The 24,110-nt window shown below is 42.1% G+C and overlaps 2 protein-coding genes across 7 annotated transcripts in view; one reads left to right on the forward strand and one right to left on the reverse strand.

The window, feature by feature from the left end:
* LOC106566948 (tyrosine-protein phosphatase non-receptor type 11) overlaps window positions 1-9,297 on the forward strand; it is a 102,815-nt gene extending 93,518 nt beyond the window's left edge. For all 6 annotated transcript variants that reach the window (XM_045693339.1, XM_045693337.1, XM_014135627.2 and 3 more), the window contains one exon: window positions 5,622-9,297. In XM_045693339.1, the coding sequence (XP_045549295.1) occupies window positions 5,622-5,742 (121 nt within the window). In that variant the 3' untranslated portion in view covers window positions 5,743-9,297. The remainder of the gene's footprint in view (window positions 1-5,621) is intronic.
* Window positions 9,298-11,601: 2,304 nt separating this feature from the next.
* Window positions 11,602-21,512, reverse strand: LOC106566946 (RING finger protein 223). Its single transcript, XM_014135624.2, has 2 exons — window positions 21,177-21,512; window positions 11,602-13,622 (listed from the first exon to the last, which is right to left on the reverse strand). The coding sequence occupies exon 2, from the start codon at window positions 13,521-13,523 to the stop codon at window positions 12,804-12,806; it is 720 nt and encodes a 239-aa protein (XP_013991099.1). The 5' UTR covers window positions 13,524-13,622; window positions 21,177-21,512; the 3' UTR covers window positions 11,602-12,803.
* Between the last annotated feature and the right edge of the window lie 2,598 nt (window positions 21,513-24,110).

Genomic DNA, 24,110 nt, shown 5'->3' on the forward strand with positions numbered 1-24,110 from the left:
CTACTGACAGTTATACACATTGCTGACTGTTACCCACACATCACTACGTATACAGTGCCTTCAGAAATGATTCACACCTTGACTTATTCCACATTTTGTTGTTTCAGCCTGAATTCAATATATTTTTTTCCTACACACAATATCCCATAATGACAAAATGAAAACATGTTTTGTGAAACGTTAGCAAATGTATTGAAAATGAAATACAGACATCTCATTTTACATAAGTATTCACACCCCTTTGCTATGATGCTCCAAATTGAGCTCAGGTGCATATAATTTCCATTCATCGTCCTTGAGATGTCACGACAACTTGATTGGATGCCACCTGTGGCCAACTAAATTGTTTGGACTTGATTTAGAAAGAAACACACATGCCCCACAGTTGACAGTATATGTCAGAGCAGAGACTATGCCATGAAGTCAAAGGAACTGTCTGTAGATCTCTGAGATGGAATATATCTGGGGAAGGGTATTAAATCATTTCCAGAGTGTTTAAAGTTTCCAAGAGCACAGAAGTCTCCGTCATTGGGAAAAGGAAGAGATATGGAGCCATCCAGACTCTGCCTAGAGCTGGCTGTCCGACCAAAATGAGCACATTGGTCATTGGTCAGGGAGGTGACCAAGAACCCAATGACCACTCTTACAGAACTACAGAGTTCCTTGGCTGAGATCGGAAAACCTGCCAGAAGGACAACAGTCTTTACAGTACTTCACCAATCTGGGCTTTATGGGAGAGGGACCAGGTGGAAGCTTCTCCTGAGAAAAAGGCACATGACAGCACGCCTGGGGCAAACCTTCGACTGGGGCAAAGATTTGTATTCCAACAGGACAATGACCCCAAGCATACAGGAAAAACAACACTGGAATGGCTTCAGAACAAGAATGTGAACGTCCTTGAGTGGTCCAGTCAAAGGCCAGACTTGAATACATTGAAAATCTGTGGAAAGACTTGAAGATTACTGTTCACTGCCGCTCCCCATTTAACTTAACAGAGCTTGAGAATATCAGCAAGGAAGAATGGGAGAAAATCCCCAAATCCGGATATGCAAAGCTGATACAGACATACCCAAGATGACTCAAAGCTGTAATCATCGCCAAAGGTTCTTCTACAAAGTATTGACCGCATAGAGATAGGCTATTGTATCACTGTGATAAGGACCATCTCCATGCTCATGATGAGAAAACATTGATAGTCACTGTATATCAACGCATACGTTTGCAAAGCTAACCTAGCATAGGCTACTTCCTCCTTGTAACGGTGAGGGATGATTCTCTGTGATGTGGTATGTGTTCACTGAGCGGACAGACTTTGCCCGAAAGCTGGCATTGGGAACAAACAACAAAGTTTTACAATAGGCTACTCCCAATAATAATTCTACTTAGCTAACTAGTTTGTAGCCAGCTATTGACTGACAACATAAAATCAACAACATGGTTGATCCTCACAATCAATGACATCCCCGCATCAGCCAAAAATTGCAACATGAGAATATTGAACGACACAGACGAGGTTCAAACACAGATAGCAAGCAGTCGCAAAGAAAGTTTCTTGCAGAAACAGCAAGCATAGTGAGTAACAACTAGTTACAGCAGCAACAGCAATGGCAGCATGAGACACCAGTGCATGTGTGCGCGTGACATCCATCATCGAGGAAGGATGTGTAGAACTGGCCAACTTAAATAGATCCCATGTAAGTAGTGTGAATCAAAGTGGTGCAATATCCACTGTTGTGATCAGCTGTTGTCACCACACTTAGGTTTCCCTTCTGTACTGGCTTTGATTTATACAACAGTGTTATTATGCTCGTGGTGCATTGGTTAAATGTGAATGCATTTGTTCAGTGCATGATCAAATAATGCATGTGTGTGATTGGTTATAACTGTCTTAATTGATAGGTCCTCATTGGTTGTGGGCCTGGGATATATCCTCTGCTACCCTAAGAGCGGGCGCAGATGGAGAGATGTTAGGTAAGCAGTTATGTTGTCTCATCTGCCAAGTCTTAATAAACCATCATAACCGAGATGTTGTCATACTGTCATGTTCCTTTCAAGAGCTTCAAAATAACCTACTCCCTTTAACTGAAGGCAGAAACACCAAGGCAGGTTAAACTGTGTCATTGTGGCATATACAGGCTCCTCGGGTATGCTTAAATAATTAAGTATCAAATATCAACAGAATTCAACCCTCAGTCCAGAGTAAACCTTTGCTTTTCTAGAAAACTAAAGAACTCTGTGTCTACAGACAAGCAGCTGTCCATGCGTGTTCTTCCAACACAAGACGGAAAGTTCAGTGTTTTCCAATTAATTTAACTCCATTTCTCAGTTAGCAGATATGGCAATGCCTGTTTGGTTGTCTGATAAGATACAAGACAATTGAAATGGACATAAAACCAATACTTCTCTGTCAATGGGTTCCAGAAATATTCCAGATGAGGAAAGACATCACAAAAACACATGCATTTTGCAAATCAGTAAATCAAATCAAATTGTATTTGTCACATGCGCCGAATACAACAGGTGTAGACCTTACCATGAAATGCTTATTTACAAGCCCTTAACCAACAATGCAGTTTTAAGAAAATAGAGTTGAGAAACTATTTATTAAATAAACGAAAGTACAAAATTAAATAACAATAACGAGGCTATATATAGGGGATACCAGTAACGAGTCAACGTGCGAGGGTAAGGTTAGTCGTGGTAATTTGTACATGTAGGTAGGGGTAAAGTGACGAAGCATGGTAGCAGCAGTGTAAAAACAAAGGGGGGTTGGGTCAATGCAAATAGTACGGGTGGCCATTTTGATTAATTATTCATCAGTCTTTAGGGGTAGAAGCTGTTAAGGAGCCTTTTGGACCTAGACTTGGCGTTCCGGTACAGCTTGCCGTGCGGTAGCAGAGAGAACAGTCTATGACTTAGGTGACTGGAGTCTTTGACAATTTTTGGGGCTTTCCTCAACACCGTCTAGTATATAGGTCCTGGATGACAGGAAGTTTGGCCCCGGTGATGTACTGGGCCATATGCACTACCCTCTGTAGTGCCTTACGGTCGGGATGCTGAGCTGTTGCCATACCAGGCAGTGATGCAACCGGTCAGGATGCTTTCGATGGTGCAGCTGTAGAACTTTTTGAGAATTTGGGGACCCATGCCAAATATTTTCAGTCTCCTGAGGGAAAGGCTTTGTCGTGCCCTCTTCACGACGGTCTTGGTGTGCTTGGACCATGTTAGTTTGTTGGTGATGTGGACACCAAGGAACTTGAAGCTCTCAACCTGCTCCACTAAAGCCCCATTGTGAATGGGGGCGTGTTCGGCCCTCCTTTTCCTATAGTCCACGATCAGCTCCTTTGTCTTGCTGACATTGAGGGAGAGGTTGTTGTCCTGGCACCACACTGCCAGGTCTCGGAACTCCTCCCTATAGGCTGTCTTATTGTTGACGGTGATCAGGTCGTGCTTGGCCACACAGTTGTAGGTGAACAGGGAGTACAGGAGGGGGCTAAGCACGCACCCCCGAGGGGCCCCGTGTTGAGTAGCTGTGTGGCAGATGTGTTGTTGCCTACCCTTACCACCTGGGGGTGACCCGTCAGGAAGTCCACGATCAAATTGCAGAGGAAGTGTTTAGTCCCAGGGTCCTTAGCTTTGTGATGAGCTTTGTGAGCACAATGGTGTTGAACGCTGAACTGTAGTCAATGAACAGCATTCTCACATAGGTGTTCCTTTTGTCCAGGTGTGAAAGGGCAGTGTGGAGTGCAATTGAGATTGCATCATCTGTGGATCTGTTGGGGCGGTATGCGAATTGGAGTGGGTCTAGGGTTTCCGGGAGGATGCTGTTGATGTGAGCCATGACAAGCCTTTCAAAGCACTTCATGGCTACTGACGTGAGTGCTACAGGGCGGTAGTCATTTAGGCAGGTTACCTTTGCTTTCTTGGGCACAGGGACTATGGTGGTCTGCTTGAAACATGTAGGTATGACAGACTCGGTCAGGGAGAGATTGAAAATGTCAGTGAAAACACTTGCCAGTTGGTCCGCGCATGCTCTGAGTACATGTCCTGGTAATCCGTCTGGCCCGCAGCCTTGTGAATGTTGACCTATTTCAAGGTCTTGCTCACATCGACTACGGAGAGCGTGATCACACAGTCGTCCAGAACAGCTGGTCCTGTCATGCATGGTTCAGTGTTGCTTGCCTCGAAGTGAGCATAAAAAGCATTTAGACCATCTGGTAGTCTCGCTACACTGGGCAGCTTGTGGCTGGGTTTCCCTTTATAGTCCGTAATAGTTTGCAAGCCCTGCCACATCCAACAAGCATCAGAGCTGATGTAGTAGGATTCAATCTTAGTCCTGTATTGACACTTTGCCTGTTTGATGGTTCGTCGGAAGGCATAGCGGGATTTCTTATAAGTGTCTGGATTAGTGTCCCGCTCCTTAAAAGCGGCAGCTCTAGCCTTTAGCCCGAGCTGACAAGGTAAAAATCTGTCGTTCTGCCCCTGAGCAAGGAAGTTAACCCACTGTTCCCCGGGTGCTGAAGACGTTGATGTCGATTAAGGCAGCCCTCCACACCTCTCTGATTCAGAGGGGGGTTAAATGTGGAAGACACATTTCAATTGAATGCATTCCCCCTTTCCTTTTCTTTTAGCTCGGTGTGGATGTTGCCAGTAATCTATGGCTTCTGGTTGGGATATGTACGTACGGTCACTGTGCGGACAATGTCGTCGATGCACTTATTTATGAAGCCAATGACTAAGGTGGTGTACTCCTCAATGCCATTGGATGAATCGCGGAACATATTTGAGTCTGTGCTGCAAAACAGTCCTGTTGCTTAGCATCCACATCATCTGTCCACTTCCGTATTGAGTACTGGTACTTCCTGCTTTAGTTTTTGCTTGTAAGTAGGAATCAGGAGGATCGAATTATGGTCAGTTTTGCCAAATGGAGGACGGGGGAAAACTTTTGTACATGTCTCTGTGTGGAGTAAAAGTGGTCTAGAGTTTTTTTTCCTCTGGTTGCACATGATGGTAGAAATGAGGTGGAAACGGATTTATGTTTGTCTGCATTAAAGTCCCCAGCCACTAGGATCGACGCATCTGGATGAGCATTTTCTTGTTTGCTTATGGCCTTTAGTGCCAGAATTGGTTTGTGGTGGTAAATAGACGGCTACGGAAAATATAGATAGTGTGGTGTTCAGCTTATCATGAGGTACTCTACCTCAGGCGAGCAATACTTTGAGACTTCCTTAATATTAGACATCGCACACCAGCTGTTATTGACAAATAGACAAACACTACCACCCCTCGTCTTACCAAACATTCGCGCCAGACTCAAAAATCTTCTTCAGGTTCGAGGTGAGTAGTTGCTGTTCTGATATCTTGAAGCTCTTTTTGGTCTTAAGAGACGGTAGCAGCAACATTATGTTCAAAATAAGTTACAAACAATGTGAATAAACACACAATAGCACAATTTGGTTAGGAGCCTGTAAAACGGAAGCCGTCCCCTCCGACGCCATTACTCTGAACGAGTAGTGACTATAGGATTAATTTAGTTGTCGTGCTCACTACTGTGTTTTATTGTGTGCATTTCTATTAGAAGTGGTTCTGTGTAACACGGTGTGCCGTTGTGTGTGCTTCAGTTTCAGCAGAGGTGCCTCTTCGCCAGCGCCTGATCCATGGGGGGCCTGTGGAGCTCTGGCCCCGGACCCCCTGGCGGTGGACCCTACCTGGGGTGAAGGTGGAGGTCCTGACCCCTCCTAGTCTCTCCCCTTCTGCTGCCCTGCTGGCTGTCTGGAGCATTCCCCCTCCACGGAGAGAGGGGTGTAGCGCAGGGCTCTTGTCCTTCTATCTTCATCCCCCTCCCCTCTCTCTCTCTCTATGACCTCCACATGACTTCATGTCTCTTATACAGGCTCTACCGTTTACTGACAGTGCCTTGTCTACAGACGTGTCTGTAACACCCCTTCCTCCTCACACAGTTGTTCCATCTCACCACCCAAACCCCCTATCCATCAACCATCCCACCGGCCCAACAAATGTCCTTTGCTTATTTCTGTTGACTCAAACTAAATCGACAAATGAAACAAACCATTGTGTACTCTTGTGCGATATCAATGTTTAAGTGATGCTTTGCTCTGTCGTGTTCCGTCATGAGGTGGAGGGGACAAGAAAGGATGAAGCTAAGCCATTTCTCTTCTCGCTCTTAGAATTCGCTCCTCTCTCTCTCTCTCTCTCTCTCTCTCTCTCTCTCTCTCTCTCTCTCTCTCTCTCTCTCTCCTACTTGAATCAAAGTGTTGAGCGATTTTACCACATGAGGCACTGGCGCAGACAAGCTTACTCCTTACTCAACCCTCTCCCATATCTTCATTTTGAAAGTCGAGGAAAGTCAGGGTATTCGCAATGGATATTTTCTATTTCTGTACAGGGAAGTATTTCTTCAATATAGTTTGAGATGTACTTGTTTATCCCACCTGTCCCACCGATGGTCTCTTGTGCCAATAGAAGACGTGCATGCTCATCTACTTTAGTGATTCCACCATTACAGTTGCTGAGCGCCTATTCAGTCAATAATAACAAGCTCCTCTCCAGACTTACTCATGAAATGTTTCTATTTATTTAGTTTGAATCTGTGTCCTTTCAATTGATTGTTGTTTATTTTATTGTTATTATTGGTGTGATTTTGTAATGCACAGGATATGTTTTTTTATGTTTTTGTTTATTGGGGAAAATGAAAAAGCGGTGCGGTATTGCCTCCGAAGGAAGAAAGATCCAATTCCATTGTTATGAATTGACAAAAAAGCACAATTTTCTGCCCTGCACTTGCTCTGCAGATCCTGGTTTATATGCATGAAATTAACATAGTTTGAGGTCAACGTTGGCCTCAGAGAAAGTCTGCGATGGTTTTCCTCCTAATCGAATGGCATAACGAACAGGGTTAAACATCTGCCAAGCGAGAGATATGAGAAGAAGGGAGAGGATAGGAGAGAAGTCAGGATGCTAGCCTGGCTGCCATCGCTGAAGTCTTTAGCCAAACATTACTGGGCCAGATGGCCAACAGCCCAAGATTAAATAATAGAATTATCTCCAAAAAGCAAACTACAAGATGGCTATAATCCAGGCTTGACGATGGTGGGAGTAAAAACCGACGTTAGTGATGATGTCATAAGGAGGGAGGCGCCGCACAGCCTTCTGTAATATATTTGTAGATATACATGTACATAATGGGCAGTGGCTTCTTTCTGACAGATGTCATGCTAACTATTCTTAGCATTTTGCATAAAAATCTAATGTTGAAGATGTTCGCACTGGATTTAGCCAGCGGCACAATGATGTCATCCTTTTGAACAAGCCAGTTGTTTGGCTACTTAGAGGTTGTGTTACCTGCTGTGTGTCGGGCTGTACTTGTACATGGTTCAGGCCTTTTTAACTAAGGCTTGGCAGCACATATGAGGGCTGCATTTGCTACATCGTCCCTTGCTCGTCCTAACACCAATGCAGTAACTTTCAGTAATACTGAAAGTATGAATTTTCAGTATTTCCCTTTTAGCCGAAATGTCTGTAATTCAGAAAGCACAGCTAAATCAGTCCTAATAGGATACGTCATTCTCGATATTGTATTCATGCTACATTGAACTCCAAAAGTATTGGGACAGTGACACATTATTTGTAGTTTTGGCTCTGTACACCAGCACTTTTTACCATGATTACGGATAGTCCTGAACGAATCGTTAATAATGATGAATGAGAAAGTTAGACACACAAATATCATAATCCCCCCAGAATGCTAACCTCCCTTGTTATTGTCATGGTGAGAGGTTAGCATGTTTGTGCGTCTGTAACTTACTGACTCATAATTATTCACGATTCATTCAGGACTATCTGTAATCATGGTAGCATCCACATTAATGTAGAAGTGTTTAGAAACACATTCTATTCATATTTACAATAAAAGTGACTCCAAAATGAAACAATACATTATTTACCATTCATTTCTATTGTGCACAAAATAATCTGAAACAGCCAAAACAAACAACAAATGCATCCAACACGTTTGTAGAGTCACAAGCTTGATGTAATCATCGTGTGCTAGGAATATGGGACCAAATAGTAAACTTTTGACAATTTTAATACACATATAAGTGAATTTGGCCCAATACTTTTGGTCCCCTAAAATGGGGAGGACGATGTACAAAAAGTGCTGTAATTTCTAAATGGTTCACCTGGTATGGATGAAGTCTGCACTTTAACCTCATATATCATTTCAAATCCGAAGTGCTGGAGTGCAGAGCCAAAACAACAATAAATGTGTCACTGTCCCAATACTTTTGGAGCTCACTGTATATTCTGAAATCACTGGTAGCTGTAGGTATTTTGAAATTAAGTGGTATGCTATTCTGAAGTGATCACTGAACATTTTGTGCAATTATCTCTCTCCATCATTCGTTCAACTGCCTGCCCAACTCCTAATCTTGCCCAATGAATGAAAAGTGCATTTTTTGTTTCCTGTTTTCTTAATTATGTTGCACTGATGATCATGATGATGATGATGTTGATGATTTTGTATTGTATTTCACTTTGCCTCTATGGGTCAAAACGTTTTGTTATGTGGTGAAAAATTGAGGGGCGAATCCTAACTTCTACTTATGAGAAATGTTCACTTATTGATGTCAGTGGGACACTGAGTGAAAACTTTACTTTGGTGGAAATTAGCCCCTAACACAATACTTGAAATTCTGTTTGAAGCTTCTGAGTCCTTTAGCTGAGGGCTTGTGATCTGTGACTGTCAGGATGGCCATTGCCTGTTTAAAGAGTACAGTATGATGATAGTCAGCTCGACGTATACGCCATCAGTGTTGTAAGTTTTCTTTTCATTTCCTATTTTCTTTTGAAGCATTTTGTTTTCTATAAGATGGTTATTATTATGATGATTATTATTATTATCTGTGTGTCTATTTGGTGTTATTACACCATTGATAATAACTTCATGATTATGAATTATAAGCTAAACAGGTGTTCTTGGAGGTATACAGTAATTATATCAGTTATTTTATATCTACTCTTTAAATTTACTTGAATATGATGTCGACGTAGTAAAAAAAGAAATACTTGTTCCTTTGTTGGTTGCAATATGCCTGATTTGAGTAGTGGTATACTGACTGTTCCTGTGTTTGGATGAAGACTGTTTCCCCCCTCTTGCACTGACTCAGCCCAAACGCCTTCTGTCCTGGCGTGTAGCGCTGATGCAATGAGATGGTCAGAAATAACAAAATCATTAAATATTTCATAGTTTAATAAAAATCTATGAAGGAAATATGATCTCTGCTCATTCCTGTCTCTATGTGATGATAGTTTAGTGCCTTCTTGAATGCTGTAATAATGGGACTTGCTGATGTCCGTGCACAGTTAGCACAATATTTACTTTATAAGCAGGAAAATGTGAAGTGATTTTCTTCTACAAGAAATGTGTTATTTCTTAGGTAAAAGCTAAAGACCAAATAATGCAACTATTATCTTATGTCATATTTAGTTAGCTATACTTAGTTATCCTCCTCTTTTGTTGTTATGCTCTTGTGTGCTGTAATGTGACTTGCCAATCAATGTCCATGCCTTTCATAAAACCATATATTTTCCTTTCAGGAGGAAGAAATGCATTATTTTAGGAGGTAAGTACTTATATATTATAACTTTGCATATCTGTCTAACACAGGGTAATAAAAGTACACTGCTCAACAAAAAACAAGGGAACACTTAAACAACACAATGTAACTCCAAGTCAATCACACTTCTGTGAAATCAAACTGTCCACTTAGGAAGCAACACTGATTGACAATAAATTTCACATGCTGTTGTGCAAATGGAATAGACAACAGGTGGAAATTATAGGCAATTAGCAAGACACCCCCAATAAAGGAGTGGTTCTGCAGGTGGGGACCACAGACCACTTCTCAGTTCCTATGCTTCCTGGCTGATGTTTTGGTCACTTTTGAATGCTGGCGGTGCTTTCACTATAGTGGTAGCATGAGACGGAGTCTACAACCCACACAAGTGGCTCAGGTAGTGCAGCTCATCCAGGATGGCACATCAATGCGAGTTGTGGCAAGAAGGTTTGCTGTGTCTGTCAGCGTAGTGTCCAGAGCTTGGAGGCACTACCAGGAGACAGGCCAATACATCAGGAGACGTGGAGGAGGCCGTAGGAGGGCAACAACCCAGCAGCAGGACCGCTACCTCCGCCTTTGTGCAAGGAGGAGCAGGAGGAGCACTGCCAGAGCCCTGCAAAATTACCTCTAGCAGGCCACAAATGTGCATGTGTCTGCTCAAACGGTCAGAAACAGACTCCATAAGGGTGGTATGAGGGCCCGACGTCCACAGGTGGGGGTTGTGCTTACAGCCCAACACCGTGCAGGACGTTTGGCATTTGCCAGAAAACACCAAGATTGGCAAATTCGCCACTGGCGCCCTGTGCTCTTCACAGATGAAAGCAGGTTCACACTGAGCACATGTGACAGACGTGACAGAGTCTGGAGACGCCGTGGAGAACGTTCTGCTGCCTGCAACATCCTCCATCATGACCGGTTTGGCGTTGGGTCAGTCATGGTGTGGGGTGGCATTTCTATGGGGGTCCGCACAGCCCTCCATGTGCTCGCCAGAGGTAGCCTGACTGCCATTAGGTACCGAGATGAGATCCTCAGACCCCTTGTGAGACCATATGCTGGTGCGGTTGGCCCTGGGTTCCTGCTAATGCAAGACAATGCTAGACCTCATGTGGCTGGAGTGTGTCAGCAGTTCCTGCAAGAGGAAGGCATTGATGCTATGGACTGGCCCGCCCGTTCCCCAGACCTGAATCCAATTGAGCACATCTGTGACATCATGTCTCGCTCCATCCACCAACGCCACGTTGCACCACAGACTGTCCAGGAGTTGGCGGATGCTTTAGTCTAGGTCTGGGAGGAGATCCCTCAGGAGACCATCCGCCACCTCATCAGGAGCATGCCCAGGCGTTGTAGGGAGGTCATACAGGCACGTGGAGGCCACACACACTACTGAGCCTCATTTTGACTTGTTTTAAGGACATTACATCAAAGTTGGATCAGCCTGTAGTGTGGTTTTCCACTTTAATTTTGAGTGTGACTCCAAATCCAGACCTCCATGGGTTGATAAATTGGATTTCCATTGATTATTTTTGTGTGATTTTGTTGTAAAGCACATTCAACTATGTAAAGAAAAAAGTATTTAATAAGATTATTTATTTCATTCAGATCTAGGATGTGTTGTTTAAGTGTTCCCTTTATTTTTTTGAGCAGTATATTTCTATAGCTTTTTATTGCATTCTAAAGTAGCAGTTTATCAGTCTCATATCAACACTCACTACTATAAAGACCACTCACTACTGTAATAAGAGAACCCCTAACTGGAAAAGCCACTCCTTACTGTAGCAGGAAGGGTTCACTATTCCTTTGAAGCAGTTTACAACATTGTTCTTAGTAATAATGCTTGTGTATTGGGAAAATTATGACTGGTCATATGGTGTGTGCCCAGATAAGATACTTACAGGAATCACTCTTGAAAAAAACGTACAAAGAAACTTGGGAGTCAAACAATCCGCCATCATTGACACAATGGGAAAATCTAATTATTTATTTTTTGAAATGTTGAAATGGCATGGGCGACCGAGAAAAAACAAATTGGTTCAATTTAAAGCCAAGTGGCAAACAATAATGCAGGCACTAGGGATGGGGGAGTGAGCATGCAGGTCTGGGCAGAGGAGATGTAGTCATTGTTTGTGTGTCTGTAAGTTGTTGTTAGTATGTATACGTTTGTTTTTGGAATGTAAAAAAAATAAGAAAAACTATATGTAATACAAATAAAATAAAGAGATTCTAACAGGAAGTGGGAAAAAGCAGTCCATGAATCATTAGTTCCTACCAAGGCCACCCATTCATGCCTATGTAATTTTGGTCAATCCTGATTAGGTAAGTGCTGTACAAAGCTTTTCATAAACAAAGCTATGCAATATTTTCCTAAACCTAGACCATGCCTGTGTTGTTTTTCATTTATTGTAGTATTGTAAAATATATATCAAAATAGTACAATGAACTATATACATTAATATACAATTTCAGCATTGTGTTTTGGCATACAATTATTTTCAAATCAGATAAGACAGCTGAACTTGCACATTGTTCTTTAACTGAACATTTTGAGTGGAGGTTACTAAGGGATTGAGTTTCAATGTCTGCTCTGACTTGGATACACAACAATAATGCTTTCAGTGTGTTGTGAAAGTAATGTCGGACGGATTTGGTTTGAAAAAAATTACTTAGCTGTCAAACTATACTGTTGTACTGTGGCCAACAAATCTGATACTGTAGATATGAATAGATTTCATCCAGATTGTGTCTGAATATTACAACATTTTTAATCCACATATTATATTTTTTATGCAAATAACAATTTTATAAAGGAAAATCTCAAACAATATCAGTTAAATCAAAGTGCAAGGATTGGAATTCATGTATGAATTTCAATATGAATGTTATTTGTAACTTTCTTGTCAGAATAATGACGCTGAGCACACCGTTATCAATTGTTAAAACAATTGGATGGAGTGTGCGGTCTCTCACCGTTCAATTCTATATTCAATCTTCTTTGATTCAAATCAAATTTTATTAGTCACAGGTGTAGACCTTACAGTGAAATGCTTCCTTACAAGCCCCTAACTGACAGTCGTGGGCCTTAACCACATGGCCTTGTGCTTTTCAATAAACACTCTGGGGATCTGTGGACTTGTGAACCAGGTATCTGGCCTACTACATACCTGTCTTTTAATTAAAGGCTCCCTTTGTGAGACTGTGTATCCTGGTGAATGGGGTAGCGGTGGTGGTGAAGCCGTGTACTGAGCCCACGGAGCGCGGCATGCAGCGCATATTGCCCGTGGTGACAATGCACTGCAGGGGCCACAGCACGATGACCACCAGCAGCACCATCAACACAATGAAGAGCAGCAGCCGCTTCCAGTCGTTCAGACGCTCCAGGAAGCCTATGTGCTGGGGCCATGTCTGAGCAAGGACCTCACCTGCCTTGCTGGCCCCAATGTCGATGGAGATGCAGAAGGCCGAGGTGGAGCTGGATGTTCCGGGGTTGGCCTCCAGTGGCCGCTTGTAGCACAGCTTCTCCCCATCGAGCCACACAGGTTCCTCGTGCTGCTGGTGGCTGGGCAGTTTACACAGTACCTCCTGGCTGGTGGCCAGGGCAGGCGGACCCTCCTCGGTTAGGAGGGTAGGGTGGCGGCAGAATGGACAAGGGATCTTGCTGCTGCCTCCTCCTTCCTGCTCTCCTAGCGAAATGGCCATGAGGCGCGACAGGCACTCCAGGCAGAAGGTGTGGGTGCACTCCAGCAGCTTGGGCGTCTTGAAGACATTGTCGTAGGTGTTGTAACAGATGGAGCACTCGGGTTGGCTACCAAAAGCAACCATTTTGTCCAGGTCCACATTCTCTTCCTGGGGCATCACCTTGGTGTGCCACATTTGAGGGATCTGCGCCATCTTGAAGGGGTGTTCTGTATCCTTTTCTCCCTTTCTTTGGTCTTGATTGGCACTCCCTCTTTTTCCCCCTTTCTCTTCTTTGTTTTTGGTGTGGATTATCTGAGAATGAATGAAAATCCAGATTATTTATATTTTAATGACGTGTTCAGATAGTTTCTAGTAAAATAACGGGCCAGACACCATGTAAAATCTATTTTTAGCATCAAGCAGTGTGTACATAATCCCAAATGGTTAACAGGATTTCATTCAAGAGCATATTATAAAGTAGGTCATAAAGGTTTACGTCCTCATGCAGGCGGAGTTGCAATACCATTATGTTATTCCCTTCAGAATATGATTACATTCTGACCTAATTTAAGGAGATTACACTCACAGTAGTCACAAATAATTCAGCATTTGGTGGAATTTAATCATAAAGTAAGGTGTATAAATTTTAAGTATTTTTAAATATTTACATACAGTTGAAGTCAGAAGTTTACATACACCTTAGCCAAATACATTTAAACTCAGTTTTTCACAATTCCTGACATTTAATCCTAGTAAAAAATTCACTGTCTTGGGTCAGTTAGGATCACCACTTTATTTTAAGAATGTGAAGCGTCAGAATAATAGTAGAGAGAATGATTTATTTCAGCTTTTATTTCTTTCATCACATTCCCAGTGGGTCAGAAGTTTACATACACTCAATTAGTATTTGGCATTCCTCCTGACAGAGCTGGTGTAAGTGAGTCAGGTTTGTAGGCCTCCTTGCTCGCACAAGTTTTTTCAGTTCTGCCTACAAACTTTCTATAGGATTGAGGTCAGGGCTTTGTGATGGCGACTCCAATACCTTGACTTTGTTGTCCTTAAGCCATTTTGCCACAACTTTGGAAGTATGCTTGGGGTCATTGTCCATTTGGAAGATCCCTTTGCGACCAAGCTTTAACTTCTTGACTGATGTCTTGAGATGTTGCTTCAATATATCCACTTAATTGTCCTCCTCATGATGCCATCTATTTTGTGAAGTGCACCAGTCCCTCCTGCAGCAAAGCACCCCCACAACATGATGCTGCCACCCCCGTGCTTCACAGTTGGGATGGTGTTTTTCGGTTTGCAAGCCTCACCCTTTTTCCTCCAAACATAACAATGGTCAAAATGGCCAAACAGTTCTATTTTTGTTTCATCAGACCAGAGGACATTTCCCTAAAAAATACGATCTTTGTCCCCATGTGCAGTTGCAAACCGTAGTCTGTCTTTTTTATGGCGGTTTTTGAGCAGTGGCTTCTTCCTTGCTGAGCGGCCTTTCAGGTTATGTCAATGTAGGACTCGTTTGACTATGGATATAGATACTTTTGTACCTGTTTCCTCCAGTATCTTCACAAGGTCCTTTGCTGTCGCTAAGGGACTGATTTGCGCTTTTCGCACCAAAGTACGTTCATCTCTAGGAGACAGAACGCATCTCCTTCCTGAGTGGTATGATGGCTGTGTGGTCCCATTGTGTTTATAGTTGCGTACTATTGTTTGTACAGATGAACGTGGTACCTCCAGGCGTTTGGAAATTGCTCCCAAGGATGAACCAGACTTGTGGAGGTCTACAATTTATTTTCTGAGGTCTTGGCTGATTTTATTTTTATTTTCATGATGTCAAGGAAAGATGCACTGAGTTTGAAGGTAGGCCTTGAAAAACATCCACAGGTACACTTCCAATTGACTCAAATGATGTCAGTTAGCCTATCAGAAGCTTCTAAAGCCATGATATCATTTTCTGGAATTTTCCAAGCTGTTTAAACGCACAGTGAACTTAGTGTATGTAAACTTCTGACCCACTGGAATTGTGATACAGTGAATTGTAAGTGAAATAATCTGTCTGTAAACAATTGCTGGAAAGATGACTTGTGTCATGCACAAAGTAGATGTCCTTACCGACTTGCCAAAACTATAGTTTGTTAAAAAGACATTTGTGGAGTGGTTGAAAAACGAGTTTAATTGACTCCAACCTAAGTGTATGTAAACTTCAACTGTATATCGTTCCCAAGCCAAATCATCCTATCAGTCTGTTTTTGTCACTAATTTCATGCATCTGCTTGTCAAGTCCTCATATTTAACCTCACATTGAAGTGCTTTACTGTTTTCTTTTTAGCACAACCAGGGCTACAAGTAGAATGAAAAACATTTTGACATCAAAATGTACATTCATGAGTTTAATTGAATACTGTGACAACAAAAATTAGGACAGCCAAACAAAAACCTGATCTAAAAACAGCATTTATAAGAATTATGTTAGTACAGAAAATGTTTGCTCTGTGGGATATGAATATTCAAATAGTATGTGACAACTGTGTTCAATTTGGAGTTTGTGACAGCAACTATATGAGTCTATTACGGTATAATAGACACTATTTCCTGGGCAGAAATGTATGAAATTGACTGTTGTATCCACAAAACCTCACCCATTGTCTTATACCCATGTCTGTAATCTGTCTGTAAGTGTTTAAAGTCTGTTTAGTAGCTATAAAAAGCTCAGGAAAACATCAGGAATTAAAGCTGCAAGCAGCATTGCCGGGGCTACGCTGTGTGCCCGCTGTGCCACCATCAGGACAAATTGGACACATTGCCCTAGGACGAGTTACTTCTGTACTATTTACCATGCTTGCCAAATATCAGAACTCAAATTCAAACTGATTATGCAATATTATTTGCTTTTGATGCATTTTGGACCATTTTCAATGATGTTGACTACTTTAAACGTCTTCTTTTCCAGAACCACTGGACCGATCGGAACAAAATTCTCCAAAACTCCAGCTGAAACAATATGAGCCAATGAGCTTGCATGAATGGTTTTTCCTATCCAAAGGTGCCACAATGTGGCCAAACTCAACCATATTTTACAGGTTCGCTAGACTCATATCCTTGAGCATATGTGCCAAATTTGAGTCAAACAGATCAAGATATTTGCCCGTTATGTGCTTGCATATGTTGAGTCTTCACAGTGTTTGGAACATGTGCACCAAGATTTGTTACATTACGAATATCGTGACTGATTTATGTGCAGACCATGCCCACGTGAATGTTTATTGGTCAGCTTGACATAACATACTATGTTGTTTGACGCACTAGCCTGGATTATAGTGCGTTTGTAGTCCTTTGTCCATAGATGCCATATATCAAGTTTTGCCAAGATCAGCCATTCGATGTCAGAGTAGCGTGTTTTTCTTGAGGCAAATATTTGTCTTGTGAGCAGAGGAACCTATGGAATAAATTTCATGACACTAGGTCACCGGGGTGCGGGGGCTGACCTTTCAAAGTTAGCATTTTCAATTGCTTGTTATAGTGCCACCATGTGGCCAATTGGCATGGTATTGAACTTGGGTCTTTGCCATGTTGCTAAGTTGCACAGTCCTGGGCCTTTTCATCTCACAAGAGTTAGCATTTTTTTCACCAAAACAGGAACATAATAACAATGAACTGGAACATATACAATAGGGTTTTCACCAGCTTTGCTGCTGAAGCCCTAATTATCACAATGCAATACTTCTTTAAGATCTTCTATGGAGGAAACCCCTTCCATTCTAATGAGTCCTGTACGGATGTGACCATCAAGCAAAACAGACAACTCGAGCGTGTTCGTGAGTGTCTAAGCTTTCCATGATGGGGTCACTGTCTGTAGCTCAAACCGTTTGGACTTTGGAGATGTTTCTGTGCGTTAGCACAGCTCCCATCTACCGCAGAGGCGTGTGGCTGCTATGGGCTGATCCAGGGCAACAGGAAGTCTGTAGCTGAAACACGGACTCAGGAGGTGTTCAGAACCACCCACATTTCAGCTCTTTCATATTGGGGCGCTGTACTGAAGCCACCGTGCAGCCATCATGGTACTCATCTATTGTAAGAAAAGATTTTGGAAACATTTACATTGATACATGTATTCTATTACTTTTAACTTATATTATGTGAGCTAAACATAACAAAAATATATTTAAAAAAATCTATATTTAGAAAATAGTAAAAATAAAGAAAAACCCTTGAATGAGTCGGTGTGTCCAGACTTTTGACTGGTACTGTACATCATTGCTTACCACCAACTAAACCCACTGTAAAGTCATTAGGCGACCTCTTGCATCCCCTGGGCAATGTTCATCAGGGAAATGTTTTGAAACGTTGTAGATAGAAATGTTATGAGTAGAGCTGGCACAATTGTTCCTTCTACCTGTCAGAGGCATTTTTGTTCTACATCAAATATATAATTTATTTCACTTTTATTTAACCAGGAAAGACCCTTGAGTTAAGAAACCTCTTTTATGAGGGCGATCAGGAAACCTATATCTGAGCATTTCACAAACGCTGTGCACCAGCTGAATGAGGCCCAGCTGTTGAAAGCATCTTTCTAGTGTGTGGGGAACAGTTATGTGGGACTCTCTCATCAGGCAGTACTAGAGATGGACACAGAGCTCTTTGTTATTCCCGGTTTTCGCAGACATCAGGATGAGCACCCTTCACAGGGACCTCCCTCTGGCCAGAGCCTCAAAGTCACCCAGCCAACCATCACTCTGATCAACAGACAGATAGTGTTATAGCACCACCACTATTGTACCACAACCATTAGCCATTAGCCATCCAGTATTGTATACCCTGAGTCAATACATGTTAGAATTACCTTTGGTAGCGATTACAGCTGTGAGTCTTTCTGGGTAAGTCTCTAAGAGCTTTCCACACCTGGATTGTGCAACATTTGCCCCTTATTCTTTAAAGACTTCTTCAAGCTCTGTCAAGTTGGTTGTTGATTTATTGCTAGACAACCATTTTCAAGTCTTGCCATGGATTTTCAAGCAGATTTAAGTCAAAACTGTAACTCGGCCACTCAGGAACATTCACTGTCTTTTTGGTAAACAACTCTGGTGTATATTTGGCCTTGTGTTTTAGGTTGTTGTCGTGCTGAAAGGTGAATTCATCTCCCAGTGTCTGGTAGAAAGCAAACTGAACCAGGTTTTCTAGTAGCATTTTGCCTGTGCTTAGCTCCATTCCATTTATTTTTTATCCTAAACTGCCCAGTCCTTAACGATTACAAGCATACCCATAACATGATGCAGCCACCACTATGCTTGAAAATATGGAGAGTGGTACTCAGTAATGTGTTGTATTGGATTTGCCCCAAACATAACACTTTGTATTCAGGACAAAAAGTGAATGCTTTGCCATATTTTTTACAGTATTACTTTAGTGCCTTGTTGCAAACAGGATGCTTGTTTTGTAATTTTTGTATTCTGAACAATCTTCCTTCTTTTAACTCTGTCAATTAGGTTAGTATTGTGGAGTAACTACAATGTTGTTGATCCATCCCCAGTTTTCTCCTATCACAGCCATTAAAATGTTTTAAAGTCACCGTCGGCCTCATTGTGAAATCCCTGAGCGGTTTCCTTCCTCTTCGGCAACTGAGTTAAGAAAGACACCTGTATCTTTGTGGGTGTATTGATACACCATCCAAAGTGTAATTAATAACTTCACCATGCTGAAAGGGATATTCAACTTATTTCGTCTTGCCATAACAAAGGGATTGAATACTTATTGACTCAAGACATTTCACCTTTTCATTTTTTATTCATTTGTAAACATTTCTAAAAAATATTTCCACTTTGACATTATGGCATATTGTGTGTGACAAAATATCTCAATATAATACATTTTAAATCATGGCTGTAACACCACAAAATGTGGAAAACGTCAAGGGGTGTGAATACTTTCTGAAGGCACTGTATCTACATATGCCACTTCCTGACAAATGACAAACTTTCTGGTATTGGTTTGGGTGTGATTGACACCTGTGTTCCTCTAATGCATGATAGGTAGGTAGCTAGTAGGTACAGGACAGGTGATACAGTAGCTGTGAGGAGGTTGCATGTGTTCCCCCTCGCCACACAGCAGCCCTACCCATCTCTGTCCGGGCCCAGCTCTGCCAGCTGGCTGGTACAATGTGTCTGCTTGTTCTTCCTCTCCTCTCATTGCTCCATCTACCTGTTGGCATTCCTGCAGGGCCAGCCTCTGCCCAGGGCTCCTGTCTCTCTCTCTATCTACAGTATCTCCCTCTCTCTCTCTCGCTCTCTCACACACCACCATTTCAGACACAGAAACAGTTGGAGGCCCTCAAAAGAAGTCTTGATGGATCCCCTAACTTCCTACGCAAACTACAATGTAGCAACTGCTCTGATGTTGGAAACAATGTAAAACAATCAACTAAGTAGACCAAGTGAGAATATCTGCAGCTTATCTGTGGCCTATGGGTTTAATTCCAACCTTTGTTAAACTTGTTATACCACTGTTAACCTCCCACGATCCCAACCCACTGTTTGCACTTCAGGTAGAAGTTACTCCCAAAGCACAGACCTAAGATCAGCTTAACCTCCCTAAGTCCTAGCTGGAACGATCAGGTTTATTTAACAGTCAACAAACCACAACACCGACCACATATCAGTGCTTATGGGCACATTTTAGTGTGTGGGACCACTGACAGTCATTAATATAATCTTTGTTTGGCAAGTCGGACCTGGTTATCTACCACAGGAACATGAGGAAGGAGAGCCTTTGTTTTGCCTTGCAGACTGGCGCTCCCTGAAGTTTGAACCCTTCCTCCCTGCCTGCCCTGTCTCTATCTATACGACCCGCTTTGGCTCTCAGCGGCACGTTTTCACCCTATCGCCATTTTAGCCGAGTGACCCGGTTTTGTTACTGCCTCCAAATCTATTCTAGCTGAGATATTTTGCGTTGTTAAGTGTTGTGTTTTTCAGATTCTCAGAGTGGAATCTTAGCTTGTTTAAAGTCATTGGTAACATTTGATGTCTTTCATGAATAAATCTTTATACATGTGTATCAATGTTTACAATGAATTAAATACATATTTATTAACAGTTTATAAATAGTTTATCAATGCTTATTCATGATAGATATTTTAAAGTGTTACCAAGTCTTCCTTTTTAAATGGTAAGCTAAGCTAAGTGCAGTAGGCTACAGTGCCTATGATTCTACCAAACAAAGCAGGTAGAGTTATGTGTTGACTTTTTAGGGCAGCAGCTGTTGTTTTCAACTGAATACCGTGGCCAGAGGCGGACTGGGACCAGAAATCGGCTCTGGAATTTCTAACACAACAGACCATTTTTTTCTTTGTGGCCCCCACAACAGCCATTTGTTTTCCCTTGAGGTCCCCACACCAGCCCATTTTATTCCTTGAGACCTCCATTATTAGCCAGATATTAATCATTTAGCTTTTTTTTTTGACATGCCCACTTCGGCTAAAAATGGACCAGCCCATCTGGCCCGAAATGCTCGAAATGCCAGATGACTTGTCCACCCTTGAGCGTGGCCTTTGTGTTCTTCAGCTGTGTGTATTTTGAGGTCCGCTGGTGCATAAACAGTTACACTGCCTTTCTCTTCCATTGCTGCTATACCTGTTCTCCAATTCTAAAGTAAACGTAACTTGATCCTCAGAAACGTGAGGTGTGCAACAGCATACAGTTCTGCTCAAAAAACTTGCTCTGATATGAATTTAATTGATCCACATGTGAAAACATAATCTAAAACAACATGTTTTATCCTGTATCAGTTGGGACAATCTCATATGTTTTTACTGTATACATATAAGCTAAGGTCAACAAAAGGTTTAAAGTTCCTGCTGAAGTTTCCTCTTACCTGTATAGTGAAAATATAGCCAGATGACCCTCTTTCTCTTTCTAGTGTATTACAGGCATTTCCTGATCGATTCTTCCTTCTGTAGACAAAAACATATCTTCAGGCCAAGTTGGACGACTGGGGGGGTCCCACGGAGGAGGTGTGAATTGTGGGGATCACTCTGCAGCTACAGTATTCCCTGGTCATTGGAAGCTAAACGAATGGAAGTCAAGCAAGCTGCAGGTGTGCTCTCACTAAGCCTTCACAGTAGCATGAGGTGTTTGCATTAGCCCAGGGGCCCTTCTCTTTCTGTCCGTTGGTCGTCTCTCACCTGCTCTACTCTGCCGACTCCCTTTTCAGCTCTCTATGTAAATGGCACTGCAGGCAGGGGAACAAAAAGGTGGCCTTGAGGGAGTGTCTGAAGGGGTTGGACAAGGGGGAGGGGGGGGAGGGGATAGGGATAGGCTAAGGAGACTCCAACACATTCTTGCCTCTCTACCTTACACTCCCTTTCCTTACTCCCCCTCTCTTTCTCTCTCCTCTCTTTCTCTCTCCTGCTCTTTCTCTCTCCTGCTCTTTCTGTCTCTCTTATATCCCACTAACACACTCATGCAAAAGCACACTGAGACAATCAAATCAAATGCTCTTACCCTATGAAAAGTAAGGTTGGTAATGTTCAGATAGGGTGTTACCACCCAGCCTATCTAACTGTTCTCAGGGCCTTCCCATCTACAGTGTGTGATCACACTTATAAAGTAGTATAAGATTCTCAGCGCATCAGACCACATTAATGGGTTTGTACTGTCATTACATTTGTATACCTTTATTTAACTAGGCAAGTCAATTAAGGTCAAATTCTTATTTACAATGACAGCCTACCCCGGTGCTGGTCCAATTGTGCACCACCCTATGGGACTCCCAATCACAGCCGGTTGTGACACAGCCTGGAATCAAACCAGGGTCTGTAGTGACACCTCTAGCACTGAGATGCAGTGCCTTAGACAGTTGTGCCACTTGGGAGCCCTTAAGTGTTCCTCTGCTACCCCCTCTCCCTTCCCCCTCAGGCACATGCAAGCCCCCACACCTCAGCAACCAATAAATGACTGGGGTGATATGAAACAGCAGTATTTGTATTCCAGTTACTAAATAACAGGCGGGCTACAACAGCTGTTAGCACTAGGCCAAAGTATTGCTAATGGCCCAGACCCATGTCACCATGAACTGCCATGTGCTATTAAAACAGACACGGTTCCCTGAAGGGAGCGGATATGTGATGCACCGTTTTTCAATGCCCCACCTTGTGATACAACCACTTTTCAGGGTGTCTTGATTATAATAGCACAGAGGTTAAATAATGAGTATTTTGGATTAATGTTGTGTTGAATAGAAATTAATGGTAAATAATGAATTGTGTCATTTTGAAGTCACTTTTATTGTAAATAAGAATAGAATATGTTTCTGAACACTTCTACATTAATGTGGATGCTACCATCATTAAGGGTAATCATGAATGAATCGTGAATAATGATGAGTAAGAAAGTTACAGAGGCATACATATAATACCACCAAAAAAATCTAACCTCCCTTGTTACTGGTAATGGTGAGAGGTTAGTATGTTTTAGGGGTAGGAACTTTGTTCCTCTGTAACTTTCTCACTCATCATTATTCACAATTCATTCATGATATTATATTCTTATTTACAATAAAAGTGACAATGCATTATTTACCATTCATTTGTATTGGACACAACATAATCCGAAACACAACCAAAACATTCTGCAAATGCATCCAACAGGTTTGTAGTCATAAGTTTGATGTAGTCATTGTGTGCTAGGAATATGGGACCAAATACTAATACTTTAACACAATATAATTGAATTTCTCCAAATGTTTATGACACCTTCAAATGGGGTGACTCGATACATAAAGTGCTTTTATTTCTAAATGATAAAAATATATTCATTAAACTACCCTCAAATAGAATGTGACATTCTGTACTGTCGCCTCATATAACACATTTGATCTCGAATTCAAAATGCTGGAGTATAGAGACAAATTAAACATTTTAGCTTCAATGTCTAAATAGTGTATTATCCAGTGTTTTGTGTGACTGTTCTTAACGGGAAGCTGTTAATAGTAGTGCGCCTAGGATTGCAACATTCCGTTAACCTTTCAGAAATGCAGAGATTTTGGTTGGAGGGTTCCAGATTTCCTGCTTATTCCCTCCAGTTTCCAGGAATCTTCCAACTGGGATTTCTGGAAAACCTGGGAATTTAAGGAAAGTTACCAGAATTTTGCAACCCTGAAGGGACCAAGGGAAACTTTCACATGTAACCACAAATGAGTGTCTAAAGCAGAAGGGACTGCAATGAGCTTGTCAATGCATTGTCAGTGACAAACGCAGTCTCTAAGAGATGTGGGGCGGCAGCGTAGCCTAGTGGTTAGAGTGTTGGGCTAGATGAGTGTCTAAAGGTTGAAAGTTCGAATCCCCATGGCAGTTAACCCACTGTTCCTAGGCCATCATTGAAAATAAGAATTTGTTCTTAACTGACTTGCCTTGTTACATAACAAACTTCCCTAATACCTGGAATTTGTGCGCATCCCTGTAAATATGTTGCTAGCCTTTAAAATTTGTGACTGTCCTGAAGAAAAGCACACAGCGACCATGACTAGAAGGTTTGAATCTACTGGTTGCTAGATGAAGCTTGATGCTCACACGTGAGCGGGCAGTAATGGTTGCTGCGCTGCCCTTGAGGAAAGGGGAAATAAATAATACTAGGTTTACTATCTACATTTTACTCTGGGCCTGTTGGGGCATTTGCTTATACAAGCAAGACAGGGAAAAGGCAATTTGTTTCCATTTAAGTTCATCATGGGCTTTGATTGTAAGTGACATAATTGTCTTGAAAACCTATATTGCAAGGTGTTATATGTGTTTTAAAGCCAACTTTGGTG

This window comes from Salmo salar, chromosome ssa13 (assembly GCF_905237065.1).
Source record: "Salmo salar chromosome ssa13, Ssal_v3.1, whole genome shotgun sequence".
In the NCBI taxonomy this organism is placed as follows: Eukaryota; Metazoa; Chordata; class Actinopteri; order Salmoniformes; family Salmonidae; genus Salmo; species Salmo salar.